This window comes from Hyla sarda, chromosome 6 (genome assembly GCF_029499605.1).
Source record: "Hyla sarda isolate aHylSar1 chromosome 6, aHylSar1.hap1, whole genome shotgun sequence".
Lineage (NCBI taxonomy): Eukaryota > Metazoa > Chordata > Amphibia > Anura > Hylidae > Hyla > Hyla sarda.
Window position 1 is genome coordinate 268,980,130 of NC_079194.1, and position 21,603 is coordinate 269,001,732.

The 21,603-nt window shown below is 46.0% G+C and overlaps 1 protein-coding gene across 3 annotated transcripts in view; it reads left to right on the forward strand.

Annotated features, from left to right (window-relative positions):
* The window catches only part of STIP1 (stress induced phosphoprotein 1), an 86,484-nt gene extending 68,583 nt beyond the window's left edge, over positions 1-17,901 (forward strand). For all 3 annotated transcript variants that reach the window (XM_056527262.1, XM_056527264.1, XM_056527263.1), the window contains 5 exons: positions 11,542-11,666; positions 12,909-12,945; positions 15,272-15,375; positions 15,584-15,756; positions 17,575-17,901. In XM_056527262.1, the coding sequence (XP_056383237.1) occupies positions 11,542-11,666; positions 12,909-12,945; positions 15,272-15,375; positions 15,584-15,756; positions 17,575-17,647 (512 nt within the window). In that variant the 3' untranslated portion in view covers positions 17,648-17,901. The remainder of the gene's footprint in view (positions 1-11,541; positions 11,667-12,908; positions 12,946-15,271; positions 15,376-15,583; positions 15,757-17,574) is intronic.
* The last annotated feature ends 3,702 nt before the right edge of the window (positions 17,902-21,603 follow it).

The window sequence follows — 21,603 nt, forward strand, 5'->3', positions numbered from 1 at the left end:
TGTAATTTTATGGGGCACTTCACTGTATGTGTGTATGTGTGTGTGTGTGCAGCGCCTTAAATGCGGCTGTCAGCTGCGGCGCTGGTATGGGCCGGGCTCTCTCAGCGCCAGCTTACTCTCTCTCCTCCGCCAGCGCCTTATATGCAGCTGACAGCCGCGGCGCTGGTTCGGGCTGGACACTCTCAGCGCCGGCGTACTTTCACTTTCTCCGGCAGTCTCTGCCGGCGTACAGGCCACCCGCTCTGTTTCCCCAAGCGCATATGCAGCTGACATGTGCGATTGGGACAAGGAGCGGGCGCCATTTCTTCTTCTTCTTCTTGGCAGTTCATAGCTCCGCCCACAGCACGGTCGGAGCTCTTCAGAGGCGCGAAGTAGCCTCCAATCAACGCCGTGGGCGCGAATTTCAGTTAGGAGGGGCCTATTAGTTAGTTCCTCTGCTTCAGGCACGCCCCTCCATCCCTATTAGCTGACACTCTAGCTGTACGGAGCCGAGTTCTCCTCTCTGCAGCTGCCTAGGGTCACAGACTAAGGTGAGAAAGTCCCTGTCTTTTTTTTCTCTTTGTCAGTACCCAGAGCTGTCCCTCCCTGACTCTTCCATTGGGTCTTCAGCTAGACGTGGGCGTTCCCCTCGTGGGTCCCGCCCCCTGTCATCTGGGCACAAACGTCGCTCCTCCAGAGGACGTTCTCGGAGTCGCCGCTCTGCCACGCCAGAGCCGCGTACCCGGTCAGGGTCGCCCCCCCCCCTCCAGGACTGCCTCTACTCGTTTACATTCTCCTGGTGAACTGGCGGACGAGGCTTCCGAGCCGGCATCTGACTCAGAGGACCGCTCGCATTCAGTTGAAACATTGGTGTCATTGGTGACAGCCATAAGAGACACCTTTCACTTAGAGGACCCAGGATCTTCGGATGTCACTCCAGGAGTATCCTTTCATCGTACTAAGCCAGCACCTCAAAGGTTCAGCTCTCACGCTGACTTTGACGACATTCTGGAATCTGCATGGAAACATCCAGATGAGGTTCCCAGGAATCAAGACTATTCAAGAACGTCACCTAGGTGGTTTTCCCTCCCTCTGTGGATCCACAATCTCCCGGATCTCTAAGGCGACTACACTGCCACTGGCAGATGCCGCTGCCTTCAAGGATTCCACCGACAAGAAGGTAGAATCCTTAGCGAAGTTTGCCTCTGAAGCAGCTGGCTCTTCTCTTCTTCCCATCTTCGCCTCAACATGGGCATGGCCCTGTCGGAGTGGTGCCAAGAGCTCCATCAGGATATCTTAGCGGGATTCCCCCCCCCCAGAGGATCTATCTGTCCTTGCTCTCCAATGCTCTAAATCTGGGGACTTCCTGTGCGCAGCTTCCAGGCAGTCAGCCCGTTGTCCTGCCTTTGCTGTTTGTCACCTAGCGGCTCTCCGCCGCTCTATGTGGCTTAAAGCTTGGAATGCTGATGCCGCTTCCAAATGGTCTTTCACTGTGCTTCCTTTTTCGGGTGGCCGTCCTTTCGGCAAGCGCCTTGATGTGATTTTCTCTTGAGGCGACGGGTGGTAAGAGTTCCTTGTTGCCTCAAAATAAGGCTTGACCTACTTCCCAAAGGAAGTCCTCTTCCCCTTCCGTCCTTTCGGACCTTTGGCTCCAGCAAAGGGTCCGGGCAGGCTCCTTTGTCGGACAGGAAGGCTACCTTGTTCCGGGCACACCCGTCTTGGAAGTCAGACTCCAACTGCTACGACCATTTTGCGCCCAAATCAGGCAACTGCAAACCCACTTCGGCATGAAGTGGGCCCCCACCCGCGGCTTTTTACTCGGGTGGGAGGTCGTCTCTCTCTTACTTTTTTGAGACATCTGGACCTTGGTGTCAGGGCCGTGGTGTCCAACGGTTACAGAATTGAATTTGCCTCCCTCTCGGGGGATTGCTTTTTCCGATCCCGGGGCCCCCGGTCGCCTTCTCTGGCGAAGCAATTTCGAGAGGCACTCCAGTCTCTGCTTCTCCAGGGGGTTATAATTCCCGTTCCTCCAGGGGAACGGTTCCGGGGTTTCTATTCCAATCTTTTTGTGGTTCCCAAGAAGGACGGTTCTGGGTGACCAATCCTAGACCTCAAGCGTCTCAACCATCATCTTCTCTTCCGTCACTTCCGAATGTAATCTCTCCATTCGGTGTTGGCGTCCCTGGAACAAGGGGAGTTCTTTCATCTGTGGATATCAAGGATGCCTACCTCCATGTGCCAATATTTTTAGGCCATCATCGGTACCTCCGCTTTACGGTTCCGGAGGGTCTGGCCTCGGCTCCTCTGGTATTTACCAAGATCCTTGCGCCAGTGATGGGCCTGTTATGGTCGAGGGGAGGCTCGGTTATACCCTACCTGGACGACCTTCTCATCAAGGCTCCAACCAGAGCCCAGACTCTGGAGAATGTGGATGTCACTCTCCACACTCTGGATTGCTTCGGGTGGATGGTCAATCGGGACAAGTCAGTCCTCTTTCCTACCCAGTCTATAACCTTCTTGGGACTTCGTCTCGACACTGCTTCTGCCGAATTTGCCTCCCGCCGTGCAAACGTCTGGCGCTTCTGTCGGGGTCCGCTCCTTTCGGACCCAGGTCAGTCCCCATCCGCACTTGTATCGAAGTCCTGGGTCAGATGGTGGCAACTATGCAGGCCGTACCCCTTGCCCAGTTTCTCTACCCACCCCATTCAACTGGCGATTCTCTCTCGATGGGACAGGTCTCCTCTGTCCCTCGATTGTCAGATTGTTCTCCCTCGCTGGGTCCATCAGTCTCTGCTCTGGTGGCTCCGCCCCCCCCCCCCTTCGTCTCCAAGGGCAATCATTTCTTTTCCTTCTCTGGCAGGGCGGTCATTTCTTCCCCTTCACTGGCAGGTAGTTACAACAGATGCCAGCCTGTCGGGCTGGGGCTGCGTGTCAGGGATTGGACGGTTCAGGGACTCTGGTCTCCCCGAGAAACCCTTCTTCCGATGAACATATTGGAATTCTTCTTTGTCTTCATTAGGAGTTCCGGCTTCAGTCCTGTCCGCGTCCAGTCGGACAACGCCACGGCGTGCATGAATCGACAAGGCAGCACTCGCTGCTCAGCAGCCATGGCCGAGGTGACCAGGATTCTCCTCTGGGTGGAAAGCAAGTCCTGGGACCCTCAGGCTCTGCCGTGGCACCCTTGTGTTTCCTGTGGCGGGGTCTCCCTACCCGATCTGTTCCCTCCCCTTCCGCTCCTTCCCAGGCCTCTGAAGAATCTCAAAACAGAGGGCGTCCCGCCATTCTGGTAGCTCCAGATTGGCCCCGAAGGTCGTGGTACGCCGACTTAGTCAGGCTCCTGGATGACGCTCCACTGAGCCTTCCGCTCCGTCCGGACCTGCTCTCTCAGGGTCCTCCTTGCCACCCCAATTTACAGTCGCTGCATTTGACGGCGTGGCGGTTGAGACCACGGTTTTGAGGGCCCGCGGGTTCTCTTCCAAAGTCATTCACACCATGCTCAGGGCTCGTAAGCCCACCTCCGCAAGAATTTACCACCGTACTTGGCGGTCTTATTTTCGTTGGTGTGAAGCTCAGGACTTATCCCCTGTAACCTACTCGGTTCCCCGTCTTCTCTCCTTTTTCCACTCTAAGGGAACTGAGAGACAACCCCAGTTCCAAACCAAAGGTCAGGTTTCGGCCCTTGCTATTCTTTTTCAGTGGCCTCTGGCTTCTAATTCTCATGTCCGGACCTTCCTTCAAGGAGTGACGCATGCTGTTCCTCCTTATCGGTCACCATCTCCCCCTTGGGATTTGAATCTGGTTCTGAGTGTCCTCCAGGGTGAACCCTTTGAGCCCCTTAGAGAGGTGCCTCTCCGCCTCCTTTCTTGGAAAGGGGCGTTTCTTGTTGCCATCACCTCCATCCGGAGGGTGTCTGAATTGGCAGCTCTCCATTTCTGGTGATCCACCAGGACAAGGTTGTTTTCCGGCCAGATCCTTCCTTTTTGCCTAAGGTGGTTTCGGCCTTTCATCTCAATGAGGACATTGTCCTCCTGTCTTTTTGTCCTGCTCCTTCTCATCCTAAGGAGCGCCTTCTACACAAGCTGGATGTAGATCGGGCTGTTCAGTCTTATCTCTCCATCACTTCTTTGTTTCGTCAGTGTGATTCCTTTTTCGTCCTTACAGAAGCTCGTCGTAGGGGACAGTCTGCTTCCAAGGCCACCATTTCTTGGTGGATTCGGTCTGCCATTTTTGTAGCCTATCGCTGTAAGGGGAAGATTCCTCCTTTCAGGGTTGTGGCTCATTCTACCCGTTCTGTTGGGGCATCCTGGGCTCTCCAGAGTAGGGCCTCGCAGATTTGCAAGGCGGCTACCCGGTCGTCTTGGCACACTTTCTCGAGGGTTCTACCGAGTTCATACCTTCGCATCGGCTGATGCTAGTCTGGGCCGTAACGTGTTGCAGGCGGCAGTGGAACGGCCGTCTTCCTGACTGCTTATCTGCGCACCCAAGGGACGGCTTTGGTACGTCCCACGGTCTGTGTCCCCCAATGGAGCTGATAGAGAAAAGGAGATTTCTGTTTACTTACCGTAAAATCTTTCTCGAAGGATCCATTGGGGGACACAGCTCCCGCCCTTTTTTTGGGGTTTCCTTTGGTTCTCTGTCCGAGGGTGTGTTCAGTTATGTTTTTCTCTTCTGGTTCTCGGACAGTTTGGGTTTTCTTTGACCTGTTGTTCCTCTCCTATTGCTCTGGAACTTAAACTGATTACCTCAGGGCCTGAAGGCGGGTATATCCTGCTGGGAGGAGCTGACTTTTTTTTTATTGCCATAGTGTCACACCTCCTAGAGACAGCAGCATACACACACGGTCTGTGTCCCCCAATGGATCCTTCGAGAGAGATTTTACGGTAAGTAAACAAAAATCTTTCCACCCCTGTCCTTGCCTATTGCCCATTTATCCCGAACCCTGCCCTTAATTATTATTATTTTTTTTACATATTATAAATGCCTTTTTGTCTGCCTGGTAGTGTGTGTGGGGGGGGGGACTTCTGCCTTTAGTTCACCTAGACAGGGTGCCTCCAGCTGTTTCACCACTACAACTCCCAGCTTGCCCTGGCATCTATTGGCTGTCAGGTCATGCTGATAGTTGTAGTGGGGAAACAACTGGAGGCACCCTTTGGTGAAAACAATAACTTTGTTATGGCCGCGGCGCTACCGCCGCAACGACCCCCCTCCCCCACCACGAAAGCAATACATTTTATGGCCGGCTTTCAAAATAAAGGTTTTTAATAAAATAAAAATAATTTAAGTATATTAGAAATATGTTGTAGTACATCAGTACTAGGGATCGACCGATATCGTTTTTTAGGGCCGATACCGATAATCGGTGCAGGTTAGGCCCGATAGCCGATAACTTATACCGATATTCCGGTATAAGTTATCGGCTATTTAACTCCCCGTGACACCGCTGCAGATCATTGATTTAAAGCGGGCGCTTTAAATCAATGATCTGCAGTGGCTTTTGCGAGGCCATATGCCGCCGCCGCCACCCGCTTCTCTCCCCCTACCTGTCAGGGTGGTCCGGGCCATCCATCCTTCCTTCCTTCCTGTAGTGTCCGGAGGCGTTCCGGGTGAAGAGTGAACCGGTCCGGGCTGTCCTTCTCTGGCGGTCATCTTCTCCACTTCGGGCAGGCTCCGGCCTAGTACGCTGCATAGACGCCGCTGCGCAGTGATGCCCGTGCGCAGCGACGCACCTAACGTCACTGCGTAGCGGCGTCTATGCAGTGTACTAGGCCGGAGCCTGCCCGGAGTGGAGAAGATGACCGCCGGAGAAGGACAGCCCGGACCGGTTCACTCTTCACCCGGAACGCCCCCGGACACTACAGGAAGGATGGATGGCCCGGACCACCCCAATTACGGGTAAGTTTAATTTTTTTATTGACTCGGAGGGTGGGGGAGGGGCCCAACCGGTATAGCGGTATGGGCAAAAATCCATACCGGTATACCGCCCAGCATCACGGTGGGGGGTGCGGTGCGGTGGGGGCGGGGCATTATCGGCAAGGTAATTGAGAATACTGATAATGCCCAAAATCGTGATTATCGGCCATACCGATAATCGGTCGATCCCAAATCAGTACGAAAACATATAGAGAGAAAAAAAGTTCATGACAGTGCCGGTTAGCTCAGGGGGCAGTTCGGGATTGCCGCAGTGAAATCACGGCACAGCTGTAGAACACGAGGAGGGTCCCCTTACCTGCCTCCTGGTGTCAGATCGCTGAATGACTGGTCCGTGCCTGAGATCCAGGCATGAGCAGTCAAGCGGCAGAATCAATGAGCAATGTTATCCTATGGATAACAATGCTCAATGTAAAAGATCAGTGTGTGCAGTGCAATAACATTGTGAGAAAAAAAAGTTAATAAAGATCATTTAACCCCTTCCCTAATAAAAGAATCACCCCCCTTTTCCCATAAAAAGTGTAAATAAAAATAAAAGAAACGTGTTATCGCCACGTGCGGAAATGTTTGAATTATAAAAATTATATCATTAATTAAACCACACGGTGAATGGCGTACGCGCCAAAAAATTCCAAAGTCAAAAATGGCGTATTTTTGGTCACTTTTTATATCCTGAAAAAATTAATAAAAAGCAATCAAAAAGTCTGATCAATACAAAAATGGTGCCGATAAAAACTTCAGATCACGGCGCAAAAAATTAGCCCTCATACCGCCCTGTACACGGAAAAATTAAAAAATTATAGTGGTCAGAAAATTATTTTTCTTTTTTAAATGTAGTAAAGGGGTACTCCGGGACCACAGTTTTATTGTTATCTAGCGTGTTTGTAGCGAGTTTAGCACTTTAGTAATTCACATGTTATACATCTGTCCACTGCATATGTTTTTTACTGACTTCTTTTCTGTAAAGGAAGTTCAGTAGTTTTTCTGGTTGCTTTTGACTGTCGTCCACACCTGTACACGCCATGTTTGTTCACCGTTGTGGACAAGACGTCAGTGCTGCAGGCATTGCTGTTTTTTCTTGCAACCTGCAATGGTTTCGCCCCTTTTTCCACACCCCTGTAATGAATATTCATTGAATTGTTGGGGAGGATGGATGTCCCCCCCCCCCGCTGTCAGCCAGCCCTGCTCACAATGTACGTAACCCCTTCCCCCCCCCCCCATGAAGACCGTGCACCAGTGGCGAGAATAGGGTATCTGCTATCATGATTCCCCATGCTGCTGTCAGCTTCTCACCCGCAGTCCACACATCAGGGAATGAATTGTCAGCCGCATCACAATTGGGAACTAATGATATGTGACCTGCGGGCGCCGCTCTCCGGCTGGCTCCTTACATGACAGTGCGCTCAGCCTATCACCGGCTGCAGCAGACGTCTGTGTGACATGACCATGAGGCCGCTGCAACGGGGGAACGCTGGGCAGCAACGCAAAACAGGTTGGGCGGGCTACAAGGCATGCTGGGTGCTGTAGTTTCTAAAACAAAGGCAAAACGGAAATAGATGCTACACTACATGGACACACTTGTGCAAAGAAAGGAAAAGAGACCCAAACAAAGAGCAAGCATGAGACCAGAGATAACAAGAAAACTCACCTGCAAGGGTAAGTAGAAACTGAAAAAACACATTGGCCACCGGAGTACCCCTTTAATTTTCCTGCATGTAGTTATGACTTTTCCCAGAAGTACGACAAAATTAAACCTATAAGTAGGGTATCATTTTAATTGTATGGACCTACAGAATAAAGTGAAGGTGTCATTTTTACTGAAAAAATTTACTGTGTAGAAACGGAAGCCCCCAAAAGTTACAAAATTGTATTTTTTTTTCTTCAATTTTGTCGCACAATTATTTTTTTTTTTCCATTTCTCCATAGATTTTAGGGTAAAATGACTGATCTCATTTCAAAGTAGAATTGGTGGCACAAAAAATAAGCCATCATATGGATTTTTAGGTGGAAATTGAAAGAGTTATGTTTTTTTTAACCCCTTAAGGACCGAGCCCTTTTTCACCTTAAGGACCGGAGCGTTTTTTGCAATTCTGACCACTGTCACATTAAACATTTATAACTCTGGAATGCTTTTAGTTATCATTCTGATTCCGAGATTGTTTTTTCGTGACATATTCTACTTTAACTTAGTGGTAAAATTTTATGGTAACTTGCATCCTTTCTTGGTGAAAAATCCCCAAATTTGATGAAAAAAATGAAAAGTTAGCATTTTTCTAACTTTGAAGCTCTCTGCTTGTAAGGAAAATGGATATTCAAAATAATTTTTTTTTGGGTTCACATATACAATATGTCTACTTTATGTTTGCATCATAAAATTTATGAGTTTTTACTTTTGAAAGACACCAGAGGGCTTCAAAGTTCAGCAGCAATTTTGAAATTTTTCACAAAATTTTCAAACTCGCTATTTTTCATGGACCAGTTCAGGTTTGAAGTGGATTTGAAGGGTCTTCATATTAGAAATACCCCATAAAAGACCCCATTATAAAAACTACCCCCCCCCCCCCCAAAGTATTCAAAATGACATTCAGTAAGTGTATTAACCCTTTAGGTGTTTCACAGGAATAGCAGCAAAGTGAAGGAGAAAATTCAAAATCTTCATTTTTTACACTCGCATGTTCTTGTAGACCCAATTTTTTAATTTTTGCAAGGGGTAAAAAGGAGAAAATTTTTACTTGTATTTGAAACCCAATTTCTCTCGAGCAAGCACATACCTCATATGTCTATGTTAATTGTTCGGCGGGCGCAGTAGAGGGCTCAGAAGGGAAGGAGCGACAAATGGTTTTTGGGGGGCATGTCACCTTTAGGAAGCCCCTATGGTGCCAGGACAGCAAAAAAACACACATGGCAAACCATTTTGGAAACTAGACCCCTCAGGGAACGTAACAAGGGTTAAAGTGAACCTTTAATACCCCACAGGTGTTTCACGACTTTTGCATATGTAAAAAAATATTTATTTTTTTTACCTAAAATGCTTGATTTCCCAAAAAATTTACATTTTTAAAAGGGGTAATAGCAGAAAATACCCCCCAAAATTTGAAGCCCAATTTCTCCCGATTCAGAAAACACCCCCTATGGGGGGTGAAAATTGCTCTGCTGGCGCACTACAGGTCTCAGAAGAGAAGGAGTCATATTTGGCTTTTTGAAAGCAAATTTTGCTATGGGGGCATGCCGCATTTAGGAAGCCCCTATGGTGCCAGGACAGCAAAAAAAAAAAAACACATGGCATACCATTTTGGAAACTAGACCCCTCGGGGAACGTAACAAGGGGTTAAGTGAACCTTTATACCCCACAGGTGTTTCATGACTTTTGTATATGTAAAAAAAAAATGTTTTCTTTACCTAAAATGCTTGTTTTCCCAAAAATTTTACATTTTTAAAAAGGGTAATAGCAGAAAATATCCCCCAAAATTTGAAGCCCAATTTCTCCCGAGTACGGCGATACCCCATTTGTGTCCCTCAACTGTTGCCTTGAAATACGACAGGGCTCCAAAGTGAGAGCGCCATGCACATTTGAGGCCTAAATTAGGGATTGCATAGGGGCGGACATAGGGGAATTCTACGCCAGTGATTCCCAAACAGGGTGCCTCCAGCTGTTGTAAAACTCCCAGCATGCCTGGACAGTCAATGGCTATCTGGCAATACTGGGAGTAGTTGTTTTGCAACAGCTGGAGGCTCCGTTCTGGAAACAGTGGCGTACCAGACGTTTTTAATTTTTATTGGGGAGGGGGGCTGTGTAGGGGTATGTGTATATGTAGTGTTTTTTACTTTTTATTTTATTTTGTGGTAGTGTAGTGTTTTTAGGGTACAGTCGCACGGGCGGGGGGTTCACAGTAGTTTCTCGCTGGCAGTTTGAGCAGCGGCAGAAAATTTGCTGCAGCTCAAACTTGCAGCCGGATACTTGCTGTAATCCTCCGCCCATGTGAGTGTACCCTGTACGTTCACATTGGGGGGGGGGAAACATCCAGCTGTTGCAAAACTACAACTCCCAGCATGTACGGTCTATCAGTGCATGCTGGGAGTTGTAGTTTTGCAACAGCTGGAGACACACCGGTTGTGAAACACCGAGTTTGGTAGCAAACTCAGTGTTTTGCAACCAGTGTGCCTTCAGCTGTTGCAAAAGCTACAACCCCCAGCATGTACGGACAGCGGAAGGGCATGCTGGGTCTTGTAGTTATGCTACAGCCGGAGGCATACTACATTGGCTGGGGATGCTGGGGATTGTAGTTATGCAACAGCTGGAGACACACTGGTTTACTACTTAACTCAGTGTGCCTTCAGCTGTTGCAAAACTACAACTCTCAGCAGTCACCGACAGCCAACGGGCATGCTGGGAGTTGTAGTTATGCAACCACCAGATGCACCACTACAACTCCCAGCATGCACTTTAGCTGATTGTGCAAGCTGGGAGTTGTAGTTACACAACAGCTGAAGGTACACTTTTCCATAGAAAGAATGTGCCTCCAGCTGTTGCAAAACTACAAGTCCCAGCATGCCCTTGTTACATGCTGGGAGCTGTTACTAAGCAACAGCAGGAGGCTGTCACTCACCTCCAACGATCCACACTGCAGGACTGTCCCTCGCCGCCGTCGCTCCTGGGGCCCCGATCCCAATAGGGACGCCGGGGATCGGGGTCCCCAGCCACCAGGGGTCGTCTTCCCGCACCCGCTCACGTCCTCCGGAAGAGGGGCGGAGCGGGTTGCGGGAGTGACACCCGCAGCAGGCGCCCTGATTGGTCGGCCGGTAATCCGGCCGACGAATCAGGGCGATCGTGAGGTGGCACCAGTGCCACCTCACCCCTGCTGACTCTGGCTGTTCGGGGTCGTCTCTGACAGCCCCGATCAGCCAGTAATATCGGGTCACTGGAGACCCAATTGACCCGGAATCCGCCGCAGATCGATGGACTGAATTGTCCAGCGATCTGCGGCAATCGCCGACATGGGGGGACATAATGACCCCCCTGGGCGATATGCCGGGATGCCTGCTGAACGATTTCAGCAGGCATCCGGCTCCCCTCCGGCTAGCGGTGGGGGCCGGAAATGCTCAGGGCGTATCCATACGCCCTCGGTCCTTAAGGACTTGGAAACGGGGGCGTATGGATACGCCCTATGTCCTTAAGGGGTTAAAGGTAAAGAGGGAAAAACGAAAGTGCAAAAATGGAAAAAAACCTGAGTCATGAAGGGGTTAAAGGTGGCCTGGCCACTTTAGAAGCAGCGACCAGTGGCTATGGCTGCCATTACTGATTTCTCTCCCCCCCCCCCAAAGTACCCACTGGAGAACTGCTAAGGTTGGGAACTGCTGCTCTAGACTTTGACTGTGTACTGTGGTGACAATGGCAGGCCTTGGTGGTACAGAAGCACATATGAAATTAAAGAAAGATGTATTATTTATATTATTAAACCCACATGTTGTGATGTAATGGTTATCATCCAGTGTAACTGGAGTTGGAAGTGCCAGGGCAAGTACAAGACCAAATGTTATCATTATTGTTTTCTTTTTCTCCCTATGGAAACGTGAACACATACTTCATACAGTGGATGGAATACATCTAGATTTTACATTTTATTTATCTGGCAGGAGATTACCCACTAGCAGTAAAGCATTACACAGAGGCAATAAAGAGGAATCCAAAAGATGCCAAACTGTACAGCAACCGTGCAGCATGCTACACAAAGCTTCTGGAGTTTCAGCTTGCACTAAAGGTAATGACTATGTATACCCCTGCAAAGATAAATTAAATTTGTTGCCCAAACTACAATTTTTCAGGTGTACATTTGGTTTAGAAATACTTTTGATTAAATATTTGGGCATTGCATTATGACCAGGACCATTATGTACTAACTCCTTTTAACCCACCATGGTTTAGCTGTACATTATGGTGCCCTTAGGATGTAAGGAGTTGGCTTCTGAGCAAAACATGTTTGTTTTACACTGTTCATCATGTAGTAAAATACACATTTAAAGAATAGGCCATAATAAGTTGATTGGCGGGGTGCAAACAGCCAGCTCTTGGTTTAGCGCTGGCATAGGTGATAAATAGGTACCATTCAAAGTTATTTTCCAGCAAAAAGGAGAACTTTTGATATGTCCTAGAGACATAGACAAAATGTTTAGTGGGGCCTAAGTTTGCAGACCCTGACAGTTTACGAGAACAAAGAGGGAGAGATAAGCATCTAGCATTTTCCCTCCTTGCTTTGTGTAATGTAACCTGGACCGACTTAAAATGCTAAAAGTGTATGGGGCCATCCAGGTGTCATAGACGAGAGTGAGGAGCAACATGTTCAGTCCATCAGTCCCTACTTTTAACATAATAGTGTTATAGCACAAAGTCTAAATCTAAACAGTTTGGCCTCTTAGCACGGACAGGCTGCTAGTTTGTGGTGTTCCTCAATCCACTTGTAGAACACTTATATAATTACTGGGTTTCTCATTGGTTTTCCTAGCATTTCCTATCCTACACCATCAGAGTATAGCTATAACCCTACTTTTTAAAGCATAACTGTCATAGAACAGAAATAAAATGCTTCTATATGTTAATCACTAGATCATGCAGATACTTAACATGTCATTTTTGTGTCTAGCTCCCTCTGTTCTGATGCTTACTCATTATGAAATCCCCTTCTCAGGAAGGGGCATGTCCAAGGCAAGTGCTGAGTCTCTCCATGCAATCACTGCAGGCAGATCTGTAACCCCCTACCCCCCCCCCCCCCCCCTTCTTTTCATTATGCAGTCTGATAGGACAGGTGTGAGCACAGAGAAGTACTAGTCTCGGCCCACTTACTAGGCTCTGTACCAGCCTGTACTTTTAGCTGGGACAAGGATAATGGTGTGGTCTCTTTATAAGCAATGATTTCTATGAAAAAATTATGAAATTATAAATAGCCACAGCAGAAACTAACCTTTTGATCAGATTTTACAAAGTTTTACTTCTCAATCTATTCCAGGACTGTGAAGAATGTATTCAACTAGAACCTACATTTAGTGAGTATTTTTTTTATTCTGTGTTTTTGTAGTGTTTTGTTTTCTTTATATGTCTGTTTTGAATAGTTAAAAGATTTTAGTCTCAGGCTAAGTTTACACTAGCTTCGGAGGTCCTTCGGACTTCATTCATGCCAGAAAAACAGCTGGACAGTTTGTTGCACGACGGACACAAATGGATTCCATTGAATTTGAATGTGGTCCATCTGGTATACGTTGTTTTGCAGGATCTGCTGTATTATTTTCTACGCTCATGTCTAGTCATTACAATGAATTCTGCGAATGAAGCTCCCTGACCAGAGCTCCAATGCTGATGTGAACAAGGCCTTAGACATTCAGGAGACTACTCCCCCAAAATTACAGTAAAACATGGTCTTGTATGGGCATGGCTCCTCTCAAGGTAGATGGCCAGTATGCATGGGGAACTAAAAAGCTCAGTAAATGAGGTCTGGATATTGGTATGGTCTTCTTACAGAGCTGTTTGATTTTTTATTTTTATTTTTTATTTTTGGTGAGGTTTTACTGTTCTGTGATATACTTTAAACTCTAACAGAATATAGTCATGGCTGTAAATGTTGGCACCCCTGAAATTTTTTAAGAAAACAAATTATTTCTCACACAAAAGGATTGCAGTGACAGGTTTTGCTATACACTTGTTTATTCCCTTTGTGTGTATTGGGACGAAATAAAAAAGAGGAAAAAAAAAGCTAATTGGACATAATATCACACCAAACTCCAAAAATTGCTATCCCTCAGACTCAACAACAACATCCATAGTTTCAAATGTGGCCTAAAAACACATCTCTTCAGATAGGCCTATAACATTTTATAATTTGCTTCAAAATATCCTCAATATATCCCCACACCTCTTGTTTGAATAGTTATTGTGTAATATTATGTCTGATACTTGTCTTTTGTTTGTACCCCATAATCGTAAGCACTTCGGAATCTGTAGGCGCTATATAAATAAATAAATAAAATAAAAATTGGCACCCTTAACTTAGTATTTGGTTGCACACCCTTTGGAAAAAATAACTGAAATCAGTCGCTTCCTATAACAATCAATAAGCTTCTTACACCTCTCAGCCGTAATGTTGGACCACTCTTCCTTTGCAAACTGCTCCAGGTCTCTTATTGGAAGGGCGCCTTTTCCCAACGGTAAGTTTAAAATCTCTTCACTGTGTTCAATGGGATTTAGATCTGGACTCATTGAGGCCACTTCAGAACTCTCCAGCCCTTTGTTGCCATCCATTTCTGGGTGCTTTTTGATGTATGTTTGAGGTCATTGTCCTGCTGTAAGACCCAAGATCTCGAATGCAAACCCAGCTTTCTGACACTGGGCTGTACAGTGGGACCCAAAATCCATTGGTAATCTTCAGATTTCATGATGCCTTGCACACATTGAAGGCACCCAGTGCCAGAGGCATAAAAACAACCCCAAAACATCATTGAACCTCCACCATTTCACTATAGGGACTGTTCTTTTCTTTGTAGGCCTTATTCCATTTTCTGTAAACAGTAGAATGATGTGCTTTACCAAAAAGCTCTATTTGGTCTCATTTGTCCACAAGACTTTTTCCCAGAAGGATTTTGGCTTACTCAAGTTCATTTTGGCAAAATGTAGTCTTGCTTTTTTTTATGTCTCTGTGTCAGCAGGGGAGTCCTCCTGGGTCTTTTGCCATTGCATTTCATTTCATTTAAATGTCGACGAATAGTTAGCACTGACACTGATGCTCCCTGAGCCTGCAGGACAGCTTGAAGATCTTTGGAACTTGTTTGGGGCTGCTTATCCACCATCCGGACTATCCTGCTTTGACACCTTTCATCAAGTTTTCTCTTCTGTCCACGCCCAGGGAGATTAGCTACAGTGCCATGGGTTTCAAACTTCTTGATAATGTTGCGGACTGTGGACAAAGGCAAATCTAGATCTCTGGAGATGGACTTGTAACCTTGAGATTGCTGAAATGAACTTTCCTCCTTTTTTATCTGCTTTCAGTTTCTGTAACATTTGGTGTAACATATATGTCCAATTTGCTTTTTTTCCTCCCCTTTTTTTTTTTTGTTTTTTTTTTTTTGTTTAGTGCAATACACCCAAAGGGAATAAATGTGTGTGTTTGTATAGCAAAACATGTGTTACTGCAATCCTTTTCTGTGAGAAATACTTAATTTTCTTGAAACATTTCAAGGGTGCCAATATATTATGATATAGATAGATAGAGAGAGAGAGATAGAAAATAAAATATATATATATATATATATATATATATATATATATATATATATATATATATATATATTAATTATAACATTTATTCATTTTACCCCTCAGTTAAAGGATTTACTCGCAAAGCTGCGGCACTTGAAGCAATGAAAGATTTTACTAAAGCTATGGATGTCTATCAAAAGGCACTTGAACTGGACTCTGCATGCAAGGTACAGTACAACATCCTGATATAAGTTGCCATCCAGTTTTGGATAATCTGAACTAGTATATATGTTTTCATGATGCTTTTTTAAGTACTGTGGCTCTCAGAACTCCTCTCTAGTCCTTATACATGCTGTTTATGTAACCTTTGACTGCAAAGCCGGAAAAGGAGGTGTGACGTCTAAATTTATCTAAACTGGTAATTTATCTAAACAGGAAGCAAGTGAGGGTTATCAAAGGTGTATGATGTCACAGTATCACCGAAATGACAGTCCTGAGGATGTAAAGCGTAGAGCTATGGCAGATCCAGAAGTGCAGCAGATAATGAGTGATCCCGCAATGCGACTTATATTAGAACAGATGCAAAAAGATCCTCAAGCACTGAGCGAGTAAGTATTTTCAACTTTAGTATTGAATGTTTCAGTTTACTCTAAGAGTATATTTTTGCTAGTGTTTTAACCACTCCCTAACCTCTTCACCCACATCAAACTGTGGGGCAGGCTCTGGATCTGAACCTTCTTAACCCCTTAAGGACACAGGGCGTATCCATACGCCCCCGTTTCCAAGTCCTTAAGGACACAGGGCGTATGGATACGCCCTGCGCATTTCCGGCCCCCACCGCTAGCTGGAGGGGAGCCGGTGCCGGATGCCTACTGAAATTGTTCAGCAGGCATCCCGGCATATCGCCCAAGGGGGTCATGATAACCCCCCATGTCGGCGATGGCCGCAGATTCAGCCCAGCAATCTGCGGTGGATTCCGGGTCAGTCGGGTCTCCGGTGACCCGGAATTACTGGCTGATTGGGGCCGTCTGACGGCCCCGAACAGCCATAGCCAGCAGGGGTGAGGTGGCACTGGTGCCACCTCACGATCGCCCTGATTCGTCGGACGGTTTACCGGCCGACCAATCGGGGCACCTGCTGCGGGTGTCGCTCCCGCTCCGCCCCTCTTCCGGAGGACGTAAGCGGGGGCAGGAAGAAGACCCCGGGAGCTGGGGACCCCAATCCCTGGCATCCCTGTTGGGATCGGGGCCCCAGGAGCGGCGGCGAGGGACTGACCTGCAGCGGCGGCGTGGATCTGCAGTTGGAGGTGAGTGACAGCCTCCTGCTGTTGCTTAGCAACAGCTCCCAGCATGCAAAAAGGGCATGCTGGGAGCTGTAGTTATGCAACAGCAGGAGGCAGACCACCACAACTCCCAGCATTCCCTTATGGGCATGCTGGGACTTATTGTTTTGCAACAGCTGGAGGCACATTTTTTTCTATGGAAAAGTGTACCTTCAGCTGTTGTATAACTAACACTCCCAGCTTGCACAAACAGCTAAAGTTCATGCTTGGAGTTGTAGTGGTGCATCTGCTGGTTGCATAACTACAACTCCCAGCATGCCCGTTGGCTGTCGGTGACTGCTGAGAGTTGTAGTTTTGAAACAGCTGGAGGCACACTGGTTGTGAAACACTGAGTTAAGTAGCAAACCAGTGTGTCTCCAGCTTTAGTTTAGGGTACCCTTTTGGGGGTTTTCCCCTGTTGTTGTTGTTGTTGTTTGTTTGGCATTTATTACCCTGTCAACTCAGGGTTTGTTGTATACTGTTTGTATAGCAGCAGCAGCAGCGCTTCTATATATCTTGCCTCTGCTGGGCTTCTATATACATATGGCCCCTGCAGCTCTGTGAAAAGAAAAAACCCTGCTGGGAGCACTGGGATATTTAAAAATGAAAGTAAAAATACACTATACATTGCAGGGGAGCGGTGCATGCTGCCGCTTACCTGGTTAATAACTTCTGACTTCTGTGCAATCAATCCCTCAGACCATGTACTACAACCCCCAACATGGAACAGACTCTGATCCATGATGGGGGTAGTAGTAGTACAAGCACTAATGTAGCCTCTCCAGCCACCCGCTGACATGAACTACTACTACCATCATGGAAACAAGTCTGTTCCATGATGGGAGTAGTAGAAGTCCTGGCTGCGGGAGTCTGTAGGCGGCTGACTTTTCATACTAACAGATGAAAAACTGATGCAAAAGGATGCCACAGAATGGCATCCTTTTGCATCCGTTATTAGTATTTTTATTTATTTTTTATTTTTGGGATGCAGTGACTGGAGAAAAGCGGGACAGAAGACTACAGCCTTGTGAACCTAGCCTTATGTTTCTTTAGCATTATATTTTCTATGAGCTAAACCATGCTTCACCTTCCTTTTTTATTCCAGACATTTAAAGAACCCAGTTATTGCCCAGAAAATCCAGAAACTGATGGATGTTGGATTGATTGCTATTCGGTGATGAGTTCCTTGCTCCTTCTTTCTCTGCAATGTTGGTTTCCTGTTTTCCTTCTATTGCTCCTTTATTGCTCTTCACTTGTGAGGACGCGGCTGAGAGCTAATGGACATTCTGAAAAGATCTCTGTTGTTTCAGCAAAGTATAGGGAAGAGATCCATGCGCCGGACACTCTTGTATTGCGCTGTTGTTCTGTCAATCTCTCCCAGTTAAGTTTATTGATCTGTAATAATGTTAATAAAGAGAAGCATGTGACACGATTTTTGATTACTCATGTGGTGTATATCTTAAATAGCATATGTAAATCTGTCTGGTTTTTAACTCCATTCTCTGCTGCAATAGGTCCTCATAGCACGGTTTTCCATAGACCATATATTTTCAGAATAATAGAGCACAGGCAACTGAAGATATAACTTAAGGAGATTATCTTTCTGGTGAAAGCAATTTTGCATACTTTTCTCAAGAATAGTCTTAAATTGGGCTCTGTGAGAAACCTTTTTTTTATATGTTGTTCATCTTGGCAAAACATAAACCTTTCGAATATACTTCATAAGAATGTTTTTTCCTTTTTTCTAGAAACCATGGCTTATAAAATCATGGCTTTATCTAAGCTAAAGCACAGGCATGGACAAAGTCCAGTAAGTGAGGGTGGGCTAGCACTCCTCTACTGTATGAGAGAGTATGCAGGATTTTGTTCCCTCGCAGCTTTTGACCTGCTCTAAGTGGTTCCCAGCTCGATCTGCTGATCCAGCATAGCCTTAGTCAGAATTAAATAAATAAAAAGTAAAGTAAAATTTACCCCCAAAATTTTACACACACAAACTCCTCCCCTACTAAATATGCAAATAAAAAAAAAAACCTTTTTAATCTCATTATCACATCAGCACCACAATGAGCTCCACCCCGGACAACCCTTCAGTGTTTTCTGTTACAAACGCTGCTCCGGGTCGTGCGCTCTTTGTAGCAGGCCTCCCGGACCCTTTGATTCCCTTCCGCGGCGCTCGGTGAGTTCATGTGGCGGAGAACATAGCGTGCAGGACCTTGGCAGCACGCGTGTGTCGTCCCCCCCCCCCCCCTCTTGTCTTTTCTGGTCTCTGGCGGTTCCGGCGCTTGTGTGACGTCACGTTGCACACGGGATGCTGGGATTGCCGGGAACCCGAAGTTCCGCCTTCTCATGCGGCGGGGATTTTTAAAATCATCGCTGGGTGGTGCTGCATGCGGATGGCTTTGGAAAGGTGCCAAATTCAAATCGGCTGGGCTATTTAAAGGTAAGACCTACTCCTTTTCCTGTCTTGTCAGAATGGACGCTGCTTCTTCAATCCACTCTGAATCTGTGGAGCTGGGGAAGTCTATCAGCCCAGTGAGTGTCTGGCCCCTTGGGGTTTCATTTACTTGATCTTGGTTTTTTTTTCTCCCCTATTCATGGGTGTTCAGTCTCTCCTTTTTTAGGGAGACAAGGAGACCCCGAAAAACCTTTTTAAAGCCAAGCCTAAGAAATGTGCTATATGCTTTGAGAAATTACCTGAAGGGCACCTGAAATCCTTATGTAATTCTTTCACGGCCAGGATTGTTCAGCAGGAGACTCCATCCTTTATGGACGAATTAAGATACAGGCCTCTGTGGCAGCTGCTCTGCCTACGCCAATAATTTGTGATCCTCGTCCTGCTAAAAAATCTAAGCCAAATTTTAATGTGGATTCAGACTCAGATTCTGAGATGAATGCTTTTTCTTCTAACTTGGATTCAGAAGAAGATATCCTTTCTACCTCCAGGAAATTAGAAGATAAAAAACTATTTTTTGTCCAAGGATACGGATACCCTTTTAAGTGCAGTAAAAAGCACTATGAATATAGAAGAGAAAGGTTACCCTTTCAGTGCAGGATGAAATGTCTGCAGGGTTAAAACCTAGGAAACTAAACTTTTAAAGGTTCTTTTGAATAGTGAACATATTTGATCTTTGATGAATGGAAAGATCCTGATAGAAAGCTCATGGTTGCTAAAGAATTCAGAGCAAGGTTTCCATTTAATAGTGAAGATACTGATTTATGAAGTGAAGTTCCTAAAATAGATATACAGGTGTCTAAAGTAGTCAAAGGTCTCTCCCATTTGAGGATTCCTCGCAATTAAAAGACCCTTTGGATAGAAAAATGGAAGGTATACTTTTTAAGAAAAATTGGGATGCTTCATCTGCATTATTAAATCCTAATATCGCAGCCACAAGTGTTGCAAGATCTGTTTCTATGGCTTGGTCAGTTGGAAAACCATATTGAAAATAAAACAGCCAGAGATCAACATCTTCCTCTATCCCTGCGCTAAAACTGTTTTTTTGGTTGATGTATCGTCCGAATCTGTAAGGATGGTAGCGAAATCTGCAGCATTATCCATTTCTGCTCGAAGAGCCCTGTGGTTGACGAACTGGCAGGGAGATTCTGTATCTAAAACTAAACTGTTCTATTCCCTTTTGAAGGTAAATTGGTGTTTGGCTCTGTATTAGATAATTTTGCGGCAGGCAGCAGACAACAAAAAGAAATTTCCTGAAGAGAAGAATACAAAACGGAAACCTTTTCATCTATTCAAGAATAGACAGAGAATATAAAGGGAAAGGAAAATCCAGAAGATGGAGTTACACTAACGGAGGTAAGGGGTGAGATTTCTTGCTCAACCCTAACAATTGAGACAAAAAGCAGTGACTTGCCTCCGTGGGGGGAGGGCGAGAGACTAACTATTCTACCATCAGTGGAAGGAAATAACAACAAACCAGTTCATTCTAAATTCCATCAAGAACGGGTTCAAGATAGTTTCTCTCCTTCACCTCAAATCTTTTGCACAACAAATCTCAGTACCGATTGCCTAAACAAACTGTTATTTCAGGGGATTCAAGTTTTTCTAACTATGGGAGCAATCATTCCTGTTCCTCTGGAGGAACCCAAACCGAATGGTTCTTTCAGAACAATAATAAATCTAAAACATCTGAACTGTTCTATAACTTACAAACTCTTCAAGATGGAAACACTCAAAACGGCTGTCCCCCTAATACCTCAGAATGCCTGGATGGCAACAATAGATCTAAGGGACGCTTATTTCCATGTACCCATTTTTCCGACACATCAAAAATTTCTGAGATTTGCTGTAACCCAAAACCTCTGACCTTCCACTATCAATTCAAGGCACTACCGTTGGGGGATAGCCTTGGCCCCGAGGATCTTTACCAAAGTCATGATAGTAGTCATCTTTATTTTGCAACTTCAAGTTTTGAGCTCGTACTGAGCTCTTCGTCAGGCATATGATACACAATATGAAAAACAAGTGGTATAAAAGACCGGGGAGGGAACATTTTCCGGGTCAGAGGGTCATTACAATTATGTGCTTTAAAACATATCAAAATCAACAAATATCGATGTATGAACAAAGGGTTAACCTGGATTGCATTTGCAAAGCAGATGTTAAAATGAGGGGTTTAAAAGACACTGTACAGCGCAGCTGCCCCCGTTCGTTGCCCACTCCGGCAACCTCTGGATGAATGAAATCCAGAGCGAGGCTGGGTAAACAAAACATAGTAGCGTCCCATTCGCTACAATGTAACAGTTGGCGTATGTAAACACACCAGTGCGCTAGGAGTGACCACTCAAGCTGCGCTATTGCCGATGCACATTCAGTGCACTGGCTGTTTATGCAGTGATGTCCCGATGTGCTGATTGTCACAACCAGGATTAACTGATCCCGTGCCATCCATGTGCTGACATCTGTGCGATGTCTGCTGCGCTCAGGACGTGATTTGTGGTTTGTCTGTATATTAATGCTGAATCACAGTAAGTATAGTGTGTAAGGAAATTAACCTTGCGTAAGGGAATTTGTATGTGAAAGCACTATGGGAATCTTCATGTTAATGTGCAAATACGCTCAGTGGTTTTGTATTTAACGTTACAGGGAATATGGTGTGCACAATTAAGCCTGTGCAAGGGG